The following is a 19,568-nucleotide window of genomic DNA, read 5'->3' on the forward strand; positions in this document are numbered from 1 at the left end:
AGAATGGCTCGACGATCAGAGCGTAGGCGGCACAGCTTCAGTTTTCATTTGGTTCCTCTCCACAGTCTGTTCTGGTCTTTGCAATAACATCTTCATATAAATCAGACACTAAAAAATAATCCTGGCCCCCAAAAAGCTTCCTGTCGAATGATGTGAGTGTAGAGAAAACATTTCTTTTTCCGCAACCACTTGTTATTTTACAATTATATGAAGTAAAGGACCGTCACCACACACAGTTGTTTCATATCCCAGTTGTGTGACGTATTACCTTTGATTCTTTATGGTTATTGTCATCAACCTTCTCCCAGCTGCTGACTTATCTCAGCAGACGAGACACGTTTAATTATGTCAATTATAACTTTAATAATATAAATTTAAGAAACATTTTCAGTGAACTCCTACATACGGTTTCATGAGCAGGCACATTATTTGCTGTTGATTGATACCAAAGTGGGTCCAGCATATTTTATTTTTATCAGATATCAGCATTTCATTAACCTATATCTTGACACAATAAAATTCTGGCAAATGTTTACTTTTTCTGGATTTCTAGTCTTACGTGGACCTGCCCAGAAGACGTTCTTCAGTTATGAATAACCCACGACTTCATGTGAATCTCCAAATATGAGCCCGTAATGACTTTGCCTGTGTATTTTACAGAGTTTGCCTTTTAAGTGTTCCATTGTTATTTGGTCTACAGGTACAGAGTTTGTTGTTTTGGAGGACTTGTCCTGTCTGGATACCAACGCCATCATTCTGAAAGGCACCACCGTCCTCACCTACAAACCCCGGCTGTTGGACAGACCCTTCTCAGGCAGCCTTGCAGGAATAGAGGTGACGTTTCTCACAGTCACAGCATCATATCAGTCAATCTCATAATTCCAATCTGAAAAAGACCACTTTATTAAAGTTGGGAGAGATGAACTGACCTACTCTTGGTACTACCATTGTTTCTGTAGTACCACCTGTACTTTCATTGTCAGTACTGTTATTTCTACCCAGGAAGGAGCTTTAAGTGCTGATTGTGTTTCTGTTGATGCAGTAAATATTATTCCTGCTACTTCTTAAGCTGCCTCCTGCACTCCCTTATAAAGACAACTTCCTGTCCTCCTCTTACTCTTAGTGGCCCAAATGATGCCCAAAGATGCTCAGCACATTGTTATATTTGATGTTTTGGTGTTTAATATTCCATTAGTGTACCGTAAATAAGTCCTGCAGTGCTACTTGGTCATAATATTCCTGGCTTTGTATTTGAGGAATTGTGTCGCCCCCCAGGTGTTCTCATGTCGACTGGGCAGCGAGCAAGAGACGGCGCTGTCCATCATCGACCCAGTCAACATCCAGGTGGAGCTGTGTGGGAGCCCCACGTACCAAAGCAGCTCGGGTCTGCTGGACGCCTTCAATGTGGAGGACATTCCACCGCTGCTAGAGGTGAGGAGTTAGCACTTAGCAAGCAACAAGTGAGCAGCATGTAACTGTGGGTGGCGTAGAGGACCGCACGAGTGGTCACCAACATTTTGGCTTCTTTCCTATCGTTAAAGGTCTTCAGCTTCAACTTTAACGATGTTGTCAGCAGCATTGCTCCTAAAAGACACTGATTTAGTGTTTTACTGTCATGAAGTTCTTTGTATAATGGTACATTCAAAAAGAAAGGTCAAAACAAGTGAGACAGGTATCAGGTGTAGTACGGGTTCAGAAAAGATTTAATTTTTCTTTGTGTCTTTAATGTGACTCTACGTCTAGATGATGGTTTGTTTACTGAGATCTGAGGAATGAAAACATTTTCACAGGATCACTATTATTTCCCAGAAATAGCAACTTTCACGTGTAAACTGTCTGGATTGTCCCTTTAATTGTGGACATGATTCTCTGGCAGATTCAGTTTCCTGTTCTGGACATCCGGCTGTCCTACAATGACATTCAGCTCTTCTTGGCCATCGCAAAGTCCATCCCTACTGCCAGCTCTCCACTGCCAGCTGACTCTGACGCCACCTCTGCTGCCACCAGTGAGGCCACCGCTACACCCAAAGACATCTTCAGACAGAAGACTGAGGGCCTCATAGGTGTGTAAAGACCAATGTATGAACAGGGCTCCAGACTAACTTTTCCACTGGTGTTACCAACTGTCTTGGTTGGTCGCACCAGCTCATGACTTGGTCCCCCTCCCCTCCTATTTTGTTGGTTCAGCACTGCCACAGCTATAAATCCACCATGCATGCTGATGGATAGTTGTTTTTGCATAACTTAGTTATGTTGCATTGATTTCCAGTGCTACAAGACTTGATGTTTGTAAAATGCTTTAATCTGAAAATATATTCATTTTGTCGCTCATTTGCATTTGTTATGAGTGTTTCTTACTCTCCTGTTCTTCATCTTGTACTTTATACTTCATTAGTAATGTTTTGAGTTTTTCGTCTGTAGTGATGTTATTAGTTTTTATATTCATGTTACAGTGTTTGTATCTTGAATGATCCACTCCTTATTTTAATTCGTACTTTTTTCTTCTTTTAGTCATGTCCTTGTATTCTTAATCGAAGGGAAAGCACTTTGGATCAACGTCTGTTGTTGAGTTGCTGTTTTGTCTCCACAGAGGGCCAGCTGAACCATTTACAAGACCTTGGATTCAGGAAAGAGGACTGCAAAAGAGCCCTGCTCCACTGCAAAGGTGAGTGACACCTTTCACTCTGTTTTCTCCACCTGGTGGCCTGGAAGGTACAGCTCACTTGACCAGCATTTAGTGAAACCTGTACAAAAACAGAGCGCTTTGTCCCACAGGTCAGCTGGACCAGGCGGCCACGTGGTTGCTGGAGAACGCTGAGAGCATGGCGGGACATCCCAGAGCCAGGGCCGACTCTGGCACCAGCAGCCCCTCAGCTCTTCTCTCCGGGGTGGAAGTGAAGGCCGAGAGCGTCTGCATCTGTTTCATTGACGACTGCCTGGACTGCGACATACCACTGGCTGAGCTCACCTTCTCTAGTAAGGCTTATTTACCTGAGCTACGTAATCGCAGCGCTAAATACACGATGAGCTGTGCTTCACAAAAACAGATGAATGAATTTCAAAAAAATAAACAACTGTCAACAGCTTAACTGTGGTTGAAGCTTCACTTCAGCTAACAAGGTAGCATTAGTGATACGGTTAGCAACAGCAGGTACCACAAGGGTGGTAATGCCTTTAGAAAACTAGAAAACTGCTGTTCACTCTCAGGCTTGCTGGGTTTATAGAGATATTTTTCCACCTCATAGTTGCACAGGCGGGTAAGTTTATTGTCATACCAATATCTGTAGCCCGTTAGCTAACCGTGGCTATGACTAACACCACCAGTGATGTTGGGATCAGCCCTAAACTTTGCCCCCGTGGTGGTGACGCCCACCCTGCATGTCTGAAATGATTACAACGATATTACTTCATGGTGTTGCTTATCTCTTTATAATTTTCATGTGGAACTACAGTGGAAGTAGTGCAGCAGCCTGATAACACTGATCATTTCTTTGTCTTTATTATTGCAGGGCTTTATGTGCTTCAGCGCATTGGCTCCACCCAGGAAGGCAACGCCAGCTTCACTCTGTCTGGAGACTACTACAACAGAGAGCTGTCGGGTAACTCACTTTACTTACAGCATGTTGTACACTGTTCAGTTGGCCATGAAAGTAATCCAGCTTCATGTTTGTTCAGGCCCAGAAAAACCAAAAACATTAATTCTGCTTCCAGCAGAAAGATGTTGAATGTGGGAAATTGGGTTCCGTTCTTCTGGAGGTTTACCATCAGTTTAGTTTGTACTGAATTAAAACTAGAGCTAAAACCATTTAATAGTGTTCAATAAGCAGCTGGACAGTCAAATGCAGAACAAGTGAGATTATTGGGTGGACCTAACGGATATGGAAACGTTACTTCTTATGAAGGACACTCCTCACGTCTCAGTTTTGTAGGTCCAGCTTTGGCTGATTTCTTGGGGAATTCACTTATAGGTCTATTACTATAGAGTCATGAACATAAGTCAGTGCAGTATCCCAAAGGTTTTAACAGGTGTTTATATATATATATAAACACCTGTTAAAACCTTATTATATATATATAATTGTGTGTGTTTACCTGCCTGTCAGGTTGGGAGCCCTTCATCGAGCCCTGGCCCTGCTTCCTGTCCTGGCAGCAGCAGGCTGCCGGCCGTCTCCACCCTCCACGTCTCAAGATGGGGATTCGAGCCAAACAGAGACTAGATGTCAACATTACTTCTGTGCTGCTCGGTAAGTAAATGAGGGGAATATTGTTCACTTCTCACCATACACAGCAGGCTGAACAGTGTTTTGGAGGTCAAATTTGACCTGTTTTGACTTTTGACAGCAGTAAAAACACCCTGAACGTCATTCTTGTAGCCTAAAATTTGATGACTTTTCCTAAAAGAACTCAAAATGAACAAAAAGGGTTGCGAGGGTGGTGGTGGGGGGTTCGTAACGTTATAAAGGTGCCTGAGCTAAGCTAACACAACGGGACAGACGAGACGGAGATGCAAACACCGAAAAGACGGACTGCAAAACAGGAACAACCTGCAGCAAATGTGGGAAACACGTGTGCACGTAAAGTTTCCTACCAATGCTTTGAATGCAGAGACCAGTTTATAACAAGCAGTTTTATTATTTAATGTTTTGGGTTCTAAGTGGTAAATGTTCAGTTAATACTGATAGTTATGTGAGGACAGCGTTTAACGGTTGCAGCAGTTAAACATAGTTATCATTATAATTTCCAGCTGTTCCAAAATGTTCTTCCCATTTTTAAAATCAATAAAAAATATGTATTTAAATCATTTTGGCCTTTATGTTTTTATGTCTTGTGTAAAAACAGGACGTGATACTCTGTAGTAGTAGATGTTTTTCTCCAAAAACGAATGTTAGAAAATACATTCTCCCTGCTCTATGAGAGATTTATTAAAGATTAGTCCTACATGTATTAATGTCACATAGACTAATTAGACATTCTAAATAGATCTGTAGTTTAAAATTTGTTGTGGACACTTACTATGAGGGAATTCTTGGTCCGGGTCAATTTTGACCCAGAAATATGAACAGTATGCAAGGATTAACACATCAAACTGTGTTCCGGTGTTACGCTTGATGTTGAACACGTCTATATCTGCCATTCCAGAACAATACAACACCACCAAGAGCTCCTGGATAGCTGACTACTGCAGCGAGGAAGAGCCGAGCCCTCAGTCTTCACCCCCTCTGCCCTGGATCGGCTCCTCCGTCGACCCACCCAGCTTTGGACAGAGTGAGTTCCAGGGACACGCAAATAAATCGCTGATTAGTGCAGAAAAAAAATCTAAATAACAAAAAAAAAAGATAGCAGTGTTTCAAATGTATTTGTAGTAAAAAAATACCAGAACTACCAGGTGGCAAAAGACAAGCTACACAGCATCATTTCCAGTCTTGTAACGTTGTACAGCTAAATGGACAGTGAAGAAAGTGTGCACCGTTGTTTGTGTATCTGGGTGATGTTGTTGCCTGTGTAACAGAAAAACACACAAGGCATCCTCAAAGCAGCTGCTGTCAGATTAGTAGAGCTTTGGTCGGGTGCTTCGGTTGTATGTGTTTATCCTGAGAGAAACTTGGTTGATGGGCGGCTCTATTTTGACAAACAGATTTTCACCTTTTTGTAATGGTTCTCTTATTTGATATGAACATAGGTAATCGATCAAATCAATCACAAAGCTTGCCACTTATCCACCAGGTTCCTCCTCCCTTTGGTTGAATAGGAACAGAATGAACCTGTGACATGTTGTCTGAGAGATGATTTGAAGTGAAGCATGAATTGCACTCCTGGTTAAAGTTTAGGTTTGCGGAGAAGCGCCGCTGTGCCGACGCGGCGTTGTGTTTACGGATGACCAACCTCTAACCCTTTAACATGTTCCCTCTGCATGTGTCTCTGTTGTGCAGTAACTGTCTCTCTCTGCTGTTAGGTGCACCTCTTGCTCACCTTAGAACTAGGAGCACAGCCAGCTTGACATGCCTCGAGCAGCAGATTCACTCCAGAGGTACAGTTCAGAGTTTAGCTGCCCAGACTGAAGCCTCCTTCAGCAGTACACTCGGTCTCACATCTCATTCAGTCCTCGTGAATTGTTCCTTAGAGCATCTTGCAGTGTAATAAAGGAATGCACACTTATCTCTGACAAGTAGGTGGATGCATTACAGTGCAATGCTCTGCTGGGAAACATACGGTCCTGGTACGACCATTCACTTAAAAAGAATGCAGACCAAACCCTGAAGTGATCACAGTGTAGATTTCAGCTGACGTTAGCGTTAGCGCTGCGATACGATGCAGACACACAGTGAAGGGATCAACTGTAAACCACAGCCTCTGCTGTTTCTTTTCTCTTTCTCACTTTCCTTCTTTCTACTAATGCAATCTAAAGGCCCCCAAAATAACTTTTATCAATGCGATGGTGATGTTGTGAGCCTTTAGACAAACATGAAAAAGCAGCAAGTTGCCAAGTAAAGACACACATAATGCTCATGTAATTATGGCTCTGGATAACTGGCCAGTGACAAAACCAGGGGCATAAAATTAGAATCAAACTGTATTTGTCCCCTGGGGGCAATATAAGGTACACAGAGCAGTTGGATCAACACATAAATAATTTAATGGATTGCAAGCAGGATGAGCAAAGGGGGGCAGTGATGGTAGCACTCTGTAAGACGGACATAAAAACACACAATCATCTTCATTAAATGGAGTCTGTGGCACGTTAAACCGAGAGAAAAGGGGAAAAAGAAGAGCATGCACACACACACACAGATCCAAAATAAGAACGATAAGTCTATAAATCAACCTGAAGTGCCGTTAAACAGACACAGCACTGGAATAGTGAGATTCTAGTCGTATTACTGCAGGAACTCCGTCTGGTTCTCTCGACTGTAGTTGAGTTTAATCTGCTACACAACTGAATGATCGCATATTCAGCCGTGTCGCAGATTAGAGTAGCGATGACGACAGTAAATAAAATCAGGCTGAATAGATTTTCCCGTCTTGTCTTCCCTCCTTGTTTCTGCGTGTTTGCTTTACATTTTGGCTAAACGGCATGACCTCCATGTTTTCCACTGCATGGCCCGTAGTTGTGAATCCATCGTGAAGTTCACTTGACGTTATGGCACCAGTGGTCTTCTATGATGATTGCTGCATCTTGCATCATCTGGTCATTATCTTTTGTGGTGCTTTGATAGCACAACATGCAGTTTATTAGACTTTGCTTTTTCATCTGCTAAATATAAACACTTTGAAAACTTCTACTAACCACAGGGGTTCCCTGTTGGCAGCAAAAGTTGGTTTATAGCAGCGGTTCCAATTTGTGTGTGCTTTACTTTTCAACAAAATTTACAAATTTCCAGCGGTGTCTGATTGTTTTCTCCAGCAGGCAGTAAATAAGATACTGTGATGGTAAGTAGCTATATATATGTATATGTAGTATATATACATATAAATGGGTCATGCCTCAATTCACATAGTGTTAAAAGTTCACGCCTGACCGTCTCATATTTATCAGATTTATTTTCTGTGCGTAAATATGTTAGAAAATAAAACGTGAACATTTTGGTTACAGGTGGTGAAACTTTTAAAGCTGCTTTTGGGGCTTGTAGAAGCCGATAACGTAATAACTGACCGATGATGTAATGAAGTCCTGAACCGATAACGGTAACCGATAGCCAATAACATGATAACTTATTGGTCTGGTTAAAAAAAAAAAGTCTTTGCAAACGTAATAACCAGCCAATAACATAAAAAGTTAATATGTTATTGACCGATTGCATTTTAAAAATGGCAAATTTATTACGTTTTCGGCCGTTATTATGTAATTGGCTTCTATAGGGCTGCTCTCGGAGTGGTTTCACCATCACACCTGCTCATTGCATGTTCAAATATTGGCCGTACAAACAAATTTTCTCTCGTAAAGTGTCCGTCTGACTGGCACCATACTCGACATTTAAAGGCACCTGTTGATGACGTAACAGAAACATAACAGGTTTTTTGGTTAATATCAGAGTAGACAGAAACACTGAAATATAACTGGTTTGTGTTATTCTATCAGAGCAGGGTCGTACCATTGGAAACCATATCTACATACTACTGAGCCTACAAACTTTCATGGCTGTAGCCACGTTATTTCTCAAGTTGTGGCACTTCAAACATTTCTCCACAGATTGGCAAAACAAAAATTAACACGACACTCACACATGGACGTGTAATTAAAAAAACAGTGACCCCGGATTTTACACATGAACAATTCGATCAGTATTCAACACATTTAAAAAAAATAAAAAATAAAAAATCTGTCAAATTGAAGACGGTCAGGCGTGGGGGATTCGGTGAATTGAGGTGGAATGACCCATGTGGAGGAGTTACGCCCCTTGTTTCTGAGAGAGGCTGAGAAGTGACCTCATATGTTTTAAAGTACTCTTCAAATTACCATTTATTTTTGTGTTCTGAACAGCTGATTCCACATATTGATCTCTGTATAATGTATGAGCATGTGTACAACATGAAGCGAAGCCAATTTGAACTTATAAATCATAAGTTCTAACTTCAGAGATAATAGATAATATGCTGCAGTTGTCACAGCCCGACCAGTTGTCCCTTTGATGACTAAGCTAGTGTGTAAAACTGGTGGCGTGCCCCTTTAAACAAGTACATCCTCATGCACCTGTGCCATGGCTGCGCTTTAGCAGGAGACAAAAGCAAGTGCATGACTATGCAAAGTCAAAATACCAAATGAAGTAATGTTAAAACACCAAGCACTCCTGTCTCCTCTCTGATTGGGTTTTCACTTCGGTTCCTGCAGATGTCAAGCTGTCCAAGAGGAGGCAGCCGTTTGTGCCGTACGCTCTGCGCAACCACACGGGATGCACCATGTGTTTCGCCACTCTGACTACAACCCCCACCAGGTGAGTGAGTGTTAGCCTTCCAGGGGCATTTGTATGTTTGGAAACAGTTCTTCCGTCTCATATCTTAGGCTCAAAAGGAGCTTTAGGTTGCAGCATGAGACGACGGAAAGTTAAAGTGAACAACAAAAGTAGGTTCAGCCATGTGCAACATCACAAAAATGTTAAATGATTCATATTTGCTTGTAAGAAATCTATTTTTTTTTTTTATTTAAACAAAAGGTATTTGGTCTCATTTTGGTTTTGTTAAAAACAAATAGCTAGTTGAGACTGAGTGACACTAAAACACAACAGGTGACATCAAAAACACTCAGTCCTTGTTTATTGGCTTAAAATCACTTGTAAAGTTTCCACAGAGCGCCGATGTGGGCGTACGATCAAAGCTAATGGTAACATCATCCAGATAAACTGCACCACACAGTAACACTCAGGAGTTTTCTGTTGCTATAATAATTAAAAATAAAAGTAATCCACTGGATGTCCGGTTTCTTGGATGCTTTGAGTGCATGAAGCCTCTCGTGTTCACTCTTGCAGCCAACAGTTGGTGGAGCTCTGCTTGTGGCTTTTAGAGTTAGCAGAAGGAGCTCTAGCATTTAAACAAACCGGATGGACGACCGCAAGACAGCTGCTCATTGAGGAAGCAGTGAGAATGCAGGTCGATGCAAAGTTGGACGATTGTTGGTTTACGAAGTGTCACGTAGCAGATGAGTCAAATTATCAGGGGCTTGTAAAACCTCAGAGCTCTTCTAGTGTTAGAGGGGCTCGAGGAATAGCAGAAGTAAATGTCCTAATCACTGCTTTTAGTTTACACCTCCATCCAAACAGTAAAAGTTAATCTTCACCATGTTGCCCACAGGGTGGCGCTGTCTCACAGCAGCAGTGCAGACTCCATCTCAGACGTCCACGGTCCAGGAACTGATGACACCCACAACGTCAGTCAGTGGAGGGAGGTGCTGCCCGGGGAGGAGATCCCTTTTGAGTTCGAGGCCCGAGAGAAGCTTCGTCACCGGTACAACTCTGATTCACACGTATAGCAGCCGTGCTTTTTATCCAGTGAATATGATCCTGTTGGCTGGTTGTTATTCTCACTGGTTTGATCCGTCTGAAAGCAGAATTGTTATGAAACATCTGCTTTGCTGAGGATACTGTACAATAACTTAATGGTATCAGGTTTCTGCCCCAGTATTTCTGTTTGTTGTATTATTTGAAATACGATTTTAACATTAAAAATCTAAAACAAAATGTCTGCAAATACGGAGCAGAGAATAGTGAATTACTTTGACCTGTTACAACTTTCACAAATGTTCTGCTTGTCTTTTTTTTTTTAAGGGGAATAATTTTGGCCTGTGTGTATTTGTGTTCATGAGTGGCATAATACTAATAGAATACAATAGAATTATTTTTATTCATCCCCCATTGGTGGAAATGTACACGCCACAGCAGCATCCAAAAAAAATGAAGAAAACGTACAAAGAAATAACAATAATTAAGTAATAAAATAAGTATGTATGCAAAATGATAACAAAAATATGCTATTGAATGGAACAAAAATACAATATTTACACTTTTGCTGTGCAGAAATGAATTGTAAACAGTCTGTAATTCTGTCTGTTTGGTTAAAATCAGCCAGTGATGCTGACGTTGTACAGTCACATCACAGTCAGGAGGAATGACCTGCAGTAGGGCTCCTACAACTACAACAACATACGACACTCCTGTGCATTGCTTTGACCTGTAAAACCCAGTCTGAACTATGCTTTATCCACTAATGCACTTTGGAAGTCGTTGCTATGTGCCGCTGATCCTTTTTTTCCCTGCAGACACACTCATGAGCTGAAGCTGCACCAGCTGCTGGTTCGGGTTTGTGGATGGGAGCAAGTCAAGCCGGTGTCTGTGGACAAAGTGGGCGTTTTCTTCCGTTACGCAGCTCCGGACCGAAACAACTCGTCCAACACTGTGAGCGCAACCTCAATAAAAACAAATGTTTATATTGATAATGTCAAGGCTTTTGTAGGAGCTTGTTTCTGATGTTAAACGAGTCTTTTTCTCATTTCCAACAGGTTGGCAGCCCCATTAGCAGGACGAACATCATCCACCCACATGTTTATGTGAGTCACTTCTTGTTTCATTGAACAGTCGGTAGAAACATTTCTATTCCTAAATCTAAATAATAATCAAACAGTGGCTGGCATGTATATAAATAAAGGTCCGGCATAATATATAAAGATGGAAATATTAGTAATGAAGTAGCTTAGCATCAAGCTAGCATGATGCACTTTATATGCTGTTTATTATCACATAAGTCAAGTAAACACAGCAGATCATCACCACTCAAAAAGTAAAGCCGGAGAATGTGTTTTGCTTAAAAAAAATCTAAAGTTTTGTGACCTGAACTGCATAAAAAATAGAAGAAGAACCTACTGAAAACAATGAAATAAAAAAAAAAGAAAGAAAAAAGTGACGAGTATGACTGTTGGAGTAAATGTACATTATACATCAGGATCACAGGTAAACATTAAGGAAGTGTTGAGTTTGGATCAACATCGAATTAAATCAATAGCATATTAATTAAAATAAGGTCTGCTTGAATGTCTTTCTCATTTCATTGCGACCTAATTGTTAAAAGTTTGTTAAAAGCTTAGCAAATGTATCAGACCACCAGCCAGTGTCAGGTTTATGCCACAGCTGCCCTAAAATAACAGCATTGTTAATTACCTAAATCATTTCTTATGTTTCTGTAATGGTTCATACACCAGTAAGTAGAAGCTCTTTAAACAAAATGATATTTTTAATGCTGAAATATAATTATTATGGTTATACATGAGTTTTCAGATTTTCTGTTTTACCCCCAAAAACCCAGAAATAACAGTAAAGCATATAATTATTATTTGATTAAGATGTCAAATTATAGTTGTTTACGTGCATAAAAATTCCTCATTCCTGTTCAAAATGGTAAAACGTGGACAGCTGACCGTGAACTGTATCAAACCTGAATTTAAAACCTCGTGGTGACTCGTTGTTTTGTGTGTGAACCCATGCGGCCCCTCAGTTCTCGGCCCTGCCTCCCGTCAGAGTGGTCTTCTCCATCACCATGGAGGGCAGCGCCAGGAAGGTCATCACCGTCTGCTCTGCCCTCATGGTGAAGAACCGGCTGGACGTTCCCATGGAGGTCCGACTCGACAGCCCGTCTGCGCCTGACAGTAAGACGCTGCTCCGTTTTACTGGTTTTGGCCCTGTTACCGTCCCAGTATGCTAAATAATCCTATAAACAGTTGAAGCTATCTGAGGGTGTGTTTTGATGTCATTTTAATTTCTCTTAATTACAATGTATTTATTTGATACTTTATATATTGTATTTATTTAATTTGATTGTCATTTATTTTATGTTATTTCAGCTTATTTAAGTGCGACATGAAAGCATATAATGTTAGACTAAACACTTTATAAATTGAAGTATGTTTACGTTATGTATTTTATTTATTTGTTGTTTTTTTTTTATTGGATTTCCATGTGCAATTGTATTTTATTATTTTCCTTCTTTTGTTCAAAGTGCTGTCAAATTAGTCCAGTCTGCCTCGTGATAGCGCTGTGAGTCAGGCCCAAAAACATTTTTGTAAAGGTCATGCCCCTCATATCTTAAGTCTGATTGACTTAAGTTTTGAGAAATAAATTTCTTCAGAAAAACTTCTCTCAGTATAAAAGTCTGTCATGAAGGATTTTTTGCTCGTGTGCTTAATGTGCAAAAGTGACTTCTTAGATTTTGACTCTGTCGACACAGTACCGCAGGGATGAGCAACGAACTTCTGTTTTATTATTATGTGCCATGTAAAATAAATAAAGATGACGGCCACTAACCAAAAACCTTTGGAGAGGCTGAGGGGAGCAGGAAATAGGCCACAACTTGTCCAGTTTGTCTAATTATCATAAATCTTAGCGATGTGTTTGGAAATAGGTCTGAAAATGCATTTTGAGCCCAACTCATAGTGGCAACAAGACATGCCTCCCACCATGTCCTAGAGCAGACCTTCTGTCTGGTCACAGTTCTTTCATTAACTATAAATGACCTTTAGTGTGATCCAGCATACGTGAATAGTTGTTTTTTTATGGTTGCTGATCAAATATTTATATAAGTCTGATTTAATGGTTATCATGTTCGGTTTAACGTGAAGTCTGATGTTTAATTCTGAAAGAGGAAAGTCAGACGCCGGAAAAAGACGCTAAGCTAGACGACACGCTGAGAAAGTATCTTGCAAATGAGGAAAATTGTGATAATTTTAATGTGTTCGTTTGTTGCTGTGTGTCATCTTAAAGAATCTCTGTGTTGACAGAACCGGTGGTGTTGCCTCCTATCCTGCCCGGCCAGTCCTTGGCGGTCCCCCTTCACCTGACATCCTGGCGCCTGCAGGGTCGGCCCAAAGGCCTGGGCTTGTTCTTCTGTAAGGTTCCCATCCACTGGACCAGCGTGGAGAGGCCTGGAGAAATCAGCAGCAGTAAGAGGGAATGCCACTCGGCGGACTTTGACGACAGCCACAAGCGTAACTTCAGGTAGACGATCGGTCAGATGGTTTTGTTCTTCTTCCTGCTTCTTGTTTTCTTCTGGTACCATTCCATTCCCCTCGTTTCTCTGCATCTCGCAGGTTTTGTGTGGTCATCAAAAAGGAAAACTACCCCGACCAGCAGCCTGCCAAGAGGCAGATCTCTGGCAGTACGAACCAGATCTACCGACAGCCGGGCCACACCATCTACCTGCTGCCCACCATGGTTGTGGCCAACCTCCTGCCTTGTGACCTCAGCTTCTACATCAAAGGGACGACGATCAAAGGCTCGCTGAAGCCCGGAAAAGAGGCGGTGCTTCACGCTGCCGACACCTCGCAGAACATGGAGCTAGGTCATGACTCGTCGAGCAACAGTTTTTGGCTGTTCAAGGCTTTCTGTCTTCTCACTCACAGTGTTTGTGATGTGCACCCTTTAGGAATCCTACTGGAGAGCTTCCCCGTGTGCAAAGAGCTGCTGATTCCTCCCGGGACTCAGAATTACGTCGTTCGCATGAGGCTGTACGACACCAACAAGCGCCTCCTTTGTCTCACCATCCGCATCATCCTACGGGCACAAGGGGCTCTGAAGATCCTCATTTCTGCCCCCTACTGGCTCATCAATAAGACTGGTGATGTTTTTATATTAAAAAAAACAATTGTGGCCATTTATAATGTGGCGATTACTTTAAAAACAGACATCTGTGTCACCATTTGCTAAAGCCACTTTCATCTCTCAGGTCTGCCGTTAATATTCCGTCAGGACAACGGCAAGACGGACGGAGCAGGCCAGTTTGAGGAGCACGAGTTGGCTCGAAGCCTCAGTCCATTGCTGTTCTGCTACACCGACAAGGAACAGCCTGCTATGTGAGTGACCGGAATACCGAGCTCCCATATCAAGTCCTGAATTCTGAGCGAGCGTGAGCTTCTACCCAACAGTTACGGTGTTCATTTATGTTTACATTTCCCCGTCTGCGTCTATTCCCAGGTGCACAATGCGGATCGGAAAAGGCATCCACCCCGATGGAGTTCCAGGCTGGTGCCAAGGCTTCTCCCTGGATGGAGGCAGCGGAGTCAGGGCAGTGAAAGTGATCCAGCACGGCAACAGGCCTGGCCTCATCTACAACATCGGCAAGTTCAGAGTCAACACAAATGAATAGCGCTGGTAGTGGACAGTGCTAGCTCAACTAGTGACTGACTAAGATCGAGCTTATCCTGTGTCCCTTCGTTGCATAAACATTACTGGAATTATTTGACTGAACTGGGCTTGGCAAAGTAATAACTTTGCACGAGAAAAACTGAGACCGAGATTCCATCAGAGCCTTTGAGGAAAACTATGCAAAAGCTATTTAATGACTTCTCTTTAGTAGCTTGCGTTGCTATTGAAGGACATAGTGCATTGACATTGCAATTTTCTAAGTCGTGTTAAGGATGGTTTTTGGTATTTTGCCACCATAGGGTAACTAATGTTTGCAAATTCAAATAAACTGCAGCAGCCTGTTAACGTATCTTAATGACCTCCCTCTGTGGTTTTAAAGTTGTGGCTCGCAAAATGTTGCAGCATCTCGACCCTGAAATTTAATTTCCCAACTTTCCTATGATTGCATTTCTAAGTTGTCCCAGTTTTGTTCTTTGATCAGGACTCAGATACTACCTTTCTAATAATACTCCTCCGTTTTTGTATGCATTAGTACCATTAATACGTTGCACCTGTTTGTGAGCCTCATTGTGAGAAATCATTGCTCAGACAGAAAGTTAGAAGCAACAGGAAGTCTTGGTCTCACACATGCAGAGTCTTCTTCCTGAAACAGTAGAACAGAGTTAAAACCAGGAGTTGTGTTGAGCCATCATGTCCTTATTCTGAGCTAAAAATTGAAAGAAAAACTGTGGGGGACTCGTGAGGCTTTGCTTAATTTGCTGAAAAGGGCAAAATATGGGACCTTTCCATCCAAAATGTGTCTGTTGTTTGAGTTTTTTTCAGGCATTCATTGTTCCCCATCTCGTCAATGCAGGTATCAGCGTTCGCAAAGGGAAAGGCCGCTACAGGGACACTCACATCGTCACCTTCGCCCCGCGCTACCTGCTCGACAACCGCTCCACGCACAAACTGGCCTTTGCTCAGAGAGAGTTCGCAAGAGGGAAGGTGAGAAATGGAAAGAAAAATGAGCAGTTCAGAGGGCGTTCTGGTGGTAAAGGTAGTGGTTAAGAGTGAGTGACATCTTCAGTTCAGTTGGAGGAAGGCACCTTTATCATCCCCTGTCTCTACACATATCTTATCTGCATCTCACCAATAAAGATCCAATAAAAAAATGCAAAGAAACGAGCTTTTCATAGTTCTTCAGCTCTCAAAGAGGTCTGAAGTCGTTCTCTGTGGTGCTCAGAGAGTAAGCAGGTGATTAAGCAACTGATCCCAGTGAATGAGCAGAGAGAACATCACGACTCTGCAACTGGAACCTGATAAATCTTCTGTCTGTACGTTCAAGAGTCAAGACCTCCATTGGTCACAAACACAATTATACACATTATAACGCACAATGAAATGCATTTAGCACCTGTTCCAGACCGAAAAAACAATAAGAATAAAGAATAAAAACAGACAAGAAATAAATATATATATGAACGTATACACATAGTTAAAAAAAAGTATATATACAAGGCAAAAAGTGAACGGTTGAAGCTCCGTCTGTAGCTCTTCGGTCTGACAGCAGCCTTTTATCGATGCGTGTCTCAGGGTACGGCCAACCCAGAGGGCTACATCTCCACCCTGCCGGGCTCCAGCGTCGTCTTCCACTGGCCTCGAAACGACTACGACCAGCTGCTGTGCGTTCGCCTCATGGACACGCCCAACTGCACCTGGTCCGGAGGCTTTGAGGTCAACAAACCCAAGTCCTTCCATGTCAACATGAGGTGAGCCACGTGTACACTTTGCAGCACTAATAATCGTTATTTATCAAACAATAACTCTGTAGGCTCATGTGTAAATCAGTGGTTGTTTTCCTTTCACCAGTTAGTACGTGTAGGAGCTGAAGAAAAAACTTTAATTTTCTACACTTAGTTTTTATAGGTCACACATTACTACATGGTTTATTATTAAGTTTGGATGTTTAAATTGGTGACTGGATGTCTAAGTTTAACTGTCATTCCCTCGTTTTATTGCTAAATTCTGTCTTTGTTTATCTTGGAACTCCCAAACTACATCTGGATCGTAAATATTTTCATTTGGTGATTATTGGAGTATCGTCATCACTGTTTCCTGTCCTATATACACTCCCTAATCTTGAGAACGAGATGAAAATTATAAGCATTTTACGATGGTGAAACGGGCAAGTTTGTGGTGTCGGAGGAGACGTAGCCTTAGGAGATGCTTTTTGTTCTTTAAGCCCTTCTGCTGCAGAGTTATTGGGCTGCAGTCAGCATCAGTGAGGGCCTTAATTTAGGTCGAGGATCAGCCTGTGTCTTCACAGATCCTCCGGGTCAGCTCAGGGGAAATTATTTGGGGTCGACCACTCGACTTTTTTTGTCCCATAATCCTCAGGATCTTTTAAGAAGTTTTAAACGACTGTCTGAACCCCACGATGGGAGAGGCCTTGCTTGTGCAGCTCAACAGTCCGGCCTCCTTCAAAGACAGAAAACACTTTATTTTGCCTTTGCCATCAGAAAGTCAAGACGGCGTGAATGTCTGGCAGAAAATGGCACGAAAGCCAGATTATTGTGCAGATTCTGCTTAAACTTTTGATCAGCTGATGAGCAGCCTGTTTGAGTTTAAATGCAGTTTTCAATAAATAAACTGTTTTTCGTCCCTGTTTTCTCTTTTTGCATTTTGAAGCTTTACTTATAACCTGGTCATGATCCACAAAATGCAAATACTTTTTCCCCCGGTCCTAAGATTTTGATCAGGAGTGCGTCAGCCTGTACGTTGTTCGAAGGTTTTAAGTGGATCTTCTTGTTGAACAGGGACACGCTAGGAAAGTGTTTTTTCCTGCGGACGGAGATCACGCTGAAGGGAGCCACCTACCAGATCTCCTTCACCGACACCGACCATCTGCCTCCACCGTTCCGCATCAACAACATCTCTGAGGTACTGCCGCTCTCAATCACATAGCCAGTACTAAACTGTGAATGTATTTAATCAAATATGACGGCCTGTGGATGCCCTGATCTCTCTCCATGAACTCCTATGACACCAACACATACAGTTAAAACCAGGAGTTGTATAAAAACACATAAAACCTTTTTTTTTCTCACTGTCTGACTAAACTTTTCGTGTTTTAGGTCAGTTAGGATCACCAACATTATTTCTATTTGCTAAACTCCAGAATAATGAGAGAGAGAATTTTTTTATTACTTTCTTCAAAGTGAGAAGTTTACGTTCACTAAGATGCCTTCAAATTATTTGGGAAAGCCCAGATGATGATGTCATGGCTTTGGAAGCTTTTGATAGGTTAATTGACAACATGTGAGTTAATTGGAGGCACAACTGTGGATGTATTTTAAGGCACACCTCAAACACGCTGCTTCCTTTAGTGACAATATGGAAAATCTAAAGAAATCAGCCAAGACTAAATATGTAACGATAGAATCAACTTGATTGGTTGGATCCCTCCAGGTGCCCATCCAGTTCTGGCAGCACGGCGTGGCCGACATCCGGCTGCACACCGAGGTGAAGGCGAGCTCGGAGCTGGACTACGCCTGCGATGAGCCCACGCTGCCGCCCTGCCTCTCGCTCACCGTGAAGGGAGCCGGATCCTCCGAGGTCACGGCCGACATGAACTTCTTCAGAGAGTACAACAAACTCTACTACGAGAACTTCATCTACATCGCGGCCACGCACACCTTCTCACAGTACGGACACGACTAAGTGGAAAACATGGGTCATGCTCTTACATTTAGAAGGTTGAAGTCAAAGCTGTGTCGTTCTACATCTGCAGGAATGTTGACAAGAGACCTGTTGGGAAGAAACGTCAGGTGAGCTGCGCTGAACTGGTTCTCGATGTGGACACCAAGACTCAACGGATCATCCTGAAAAAGAAGGTTTGTTTTCATAGTTCAGAAACTGAATGGACAGATTCCACCAAAAGTCACACTTATGTGACTTTAAAAGCTGGAAACAGCATTAAATGGAGGCATCGTCATGCAGTTTTAAAAGAGAAGAGACAAACAAAAGTGCACCAAATCGATCATTTGATTATCAGAAATAGCCAGAAAGGTTCTTTTACATCACTTCTTAAAACCTGCTTTTTTAGACTTGCTGTTAAGTGAAATTTACTTTTAGCTTTAACTAGTTTTAGTGTTCTATTCTGTATTTATGCACTATTTACCCGTTTATTTTACATGTTCTCTGTTGCTTTATGTTAACTTTCGCTGCCTCGTTCTTCGGGGTGATGTCCTCTTTAATTTTCTTAGATTTTTAATTTCTAATTTTTAATCTTCAGTCTTATTCCCCAACTTCAACTGTCTGATACGTAGGACCTCAGCTTTGTTTAGTATGCGTCCTAATCTAATTATTCCTTTAACTTAACATTTTTGTAACTGATTTTATTTGACTGCCCTGCCTTGTGTCCTCATGCCTTTTGTCCTGCTTGGTTGCCTCTGTGACTGTTCTTAAAGGTGCTACATAAATAAAGTTAATAAAATTATAATTACCTGCATTTTTCAACATTAATTAAATGTTGAAGTCAAAAAGAGAACATTACAAATTTTCCGATTCAAGCCTCCGTAGTCAGAGGATGTGTGGCTTTTTTCTACTTCTGCATGTACAGAACAAGGCGTGGGTTCTCGGAAACAGTAATTAGGAGATGAAAGCAAATATCAAACAGTATAAAAAATTAATTAGTCTGTAATGAGTGTTTTAATAACATCGACTGTTGTGCAGGAGCCGGGGAAGCGCTCTCAGCTCTGGAGGATGACGGGGACCGGCATGCTTTGCCACGAAGGCTCGTCGCCGCCGCAGAGCAAGCCGGCCCAGCCGCGGCCGCTGGACTCCTCTCTGGTGCTGGACATCGCTGGGCTCGCCGCTGTTAGCGACAACAGGTTTGTACTGTGCTGTCACCACAAACTGGACCGAAGTGTGTCGTGGAAGACTGTCGTAACCGGTCGCTCTCTTGCTATC

General features: G+C 42.1%; 1 protein-coding gene across 2 annotated transcripts in view; it reads left to right on the forward strand.

Moving 5' to 3' along the window:
• vps13d (vacuolar protein sorting 13 homolog D) overlaps positions 1-19,568 on the forward strand; it is a 68,697-nt gene that overhangs the window by 38,839 nt on the left and 10,290 nt on the right. The window contains exons 32-56 of one of the 2 annotated variants that reach the window (XM_008304229.1): positions 701-834; positions 1,276-1,431; positions 1,877-2,063; positions 2,591-2,665; positions 2,776-2,976; positions 3,510-3,599; positions 4,104-4,244; positions 5,140-5,265; positions 5,954-6,028; positions 8,828-8,930; positions 9,784-9,936; positions 10,748-10,883; positions 10,988-11,035; positions 11,977-12,127; positions 13,256-13,472; positions 13,565-13,815; positions 13,900-14,091; positions 14,200-14,326; positions 14,448-14,590; positions 15,472-15,602; positions 16,191-16,366; positions 17,414-17,537; positions 18,066-18,301; positions 18,388-18,490; positions 19,332-19,489. In XM_008304229.1, coding sequence (XP_008302451.1) covers positions 701-834; positions 1,276-1,431; positions 1,877-2,063; positions 2,591-2,665; positions 2,776-2,976; positions 3,510-3,599; positions 4,104-4,244; positions 5,140-5,265; positions 5,954-6,028; positions 8,828-8,930; positions 9,784-9,936; positions 10,748-10,883; positions 10,988-11,035; positions 11,977-12,127; positions 13,256-13,472; positions 13,565-13,815; positions 13,900-14,091; positions 14,200-14,326; positions 14,448-14,590; positions 15,472-15,602; positions 16,191-16,366; positions 17,414-17,537; positions 18,066-18,301; positions 18,388-18,490; positions 19,332-19,489 — 3,634 coding nt within the window. The remainder of the gene's footprint in view (positions 1-700; positions 835-1,275; positions 1,432-1,876; positions 2,064-2,590; positions 2,666-2,775; positions 2,977-3,509; positions 3,600-4,103; positions 4,245-5,139; positions 5,266-5,953; positions 6,029-8,827; positions 8,931-9,783; positions 9,937-10,747; positions 10,884-10,987; positions 11,036-11,976; positions 12,128-13,255; positions 13,473-13,564; positions 13,816-13,899; positions 14,092-14,199; positions 14,327-14,447; positions 14,591-15,471; positions 15,603-16,190; positions 16,367-17,413; positions 17,538-18,065; positions 18,302-18,387; positions 18,491-19,331; positions 19,490-19,568) is intronic. The other variant, XM_008304228.1, reaches the window with a different exon arrangement.

Source organism: Stegastes partitus, unplaced genomic scaffold, assembly GCF_000690725.1.
Source record: "Stegastes partitus isolate 25-593 unplaced genomic scaffold, Stegastes_partitus-1.0.2 Scaffold2173, whole genome shotgun sequence".
Classification (NCBI taxonomy): domain Eukaryota; kingdom Metazoa; phylum Chordata; class Actinopteri; family Pomacentridae; genus Stegastes; species Stegastes partitus.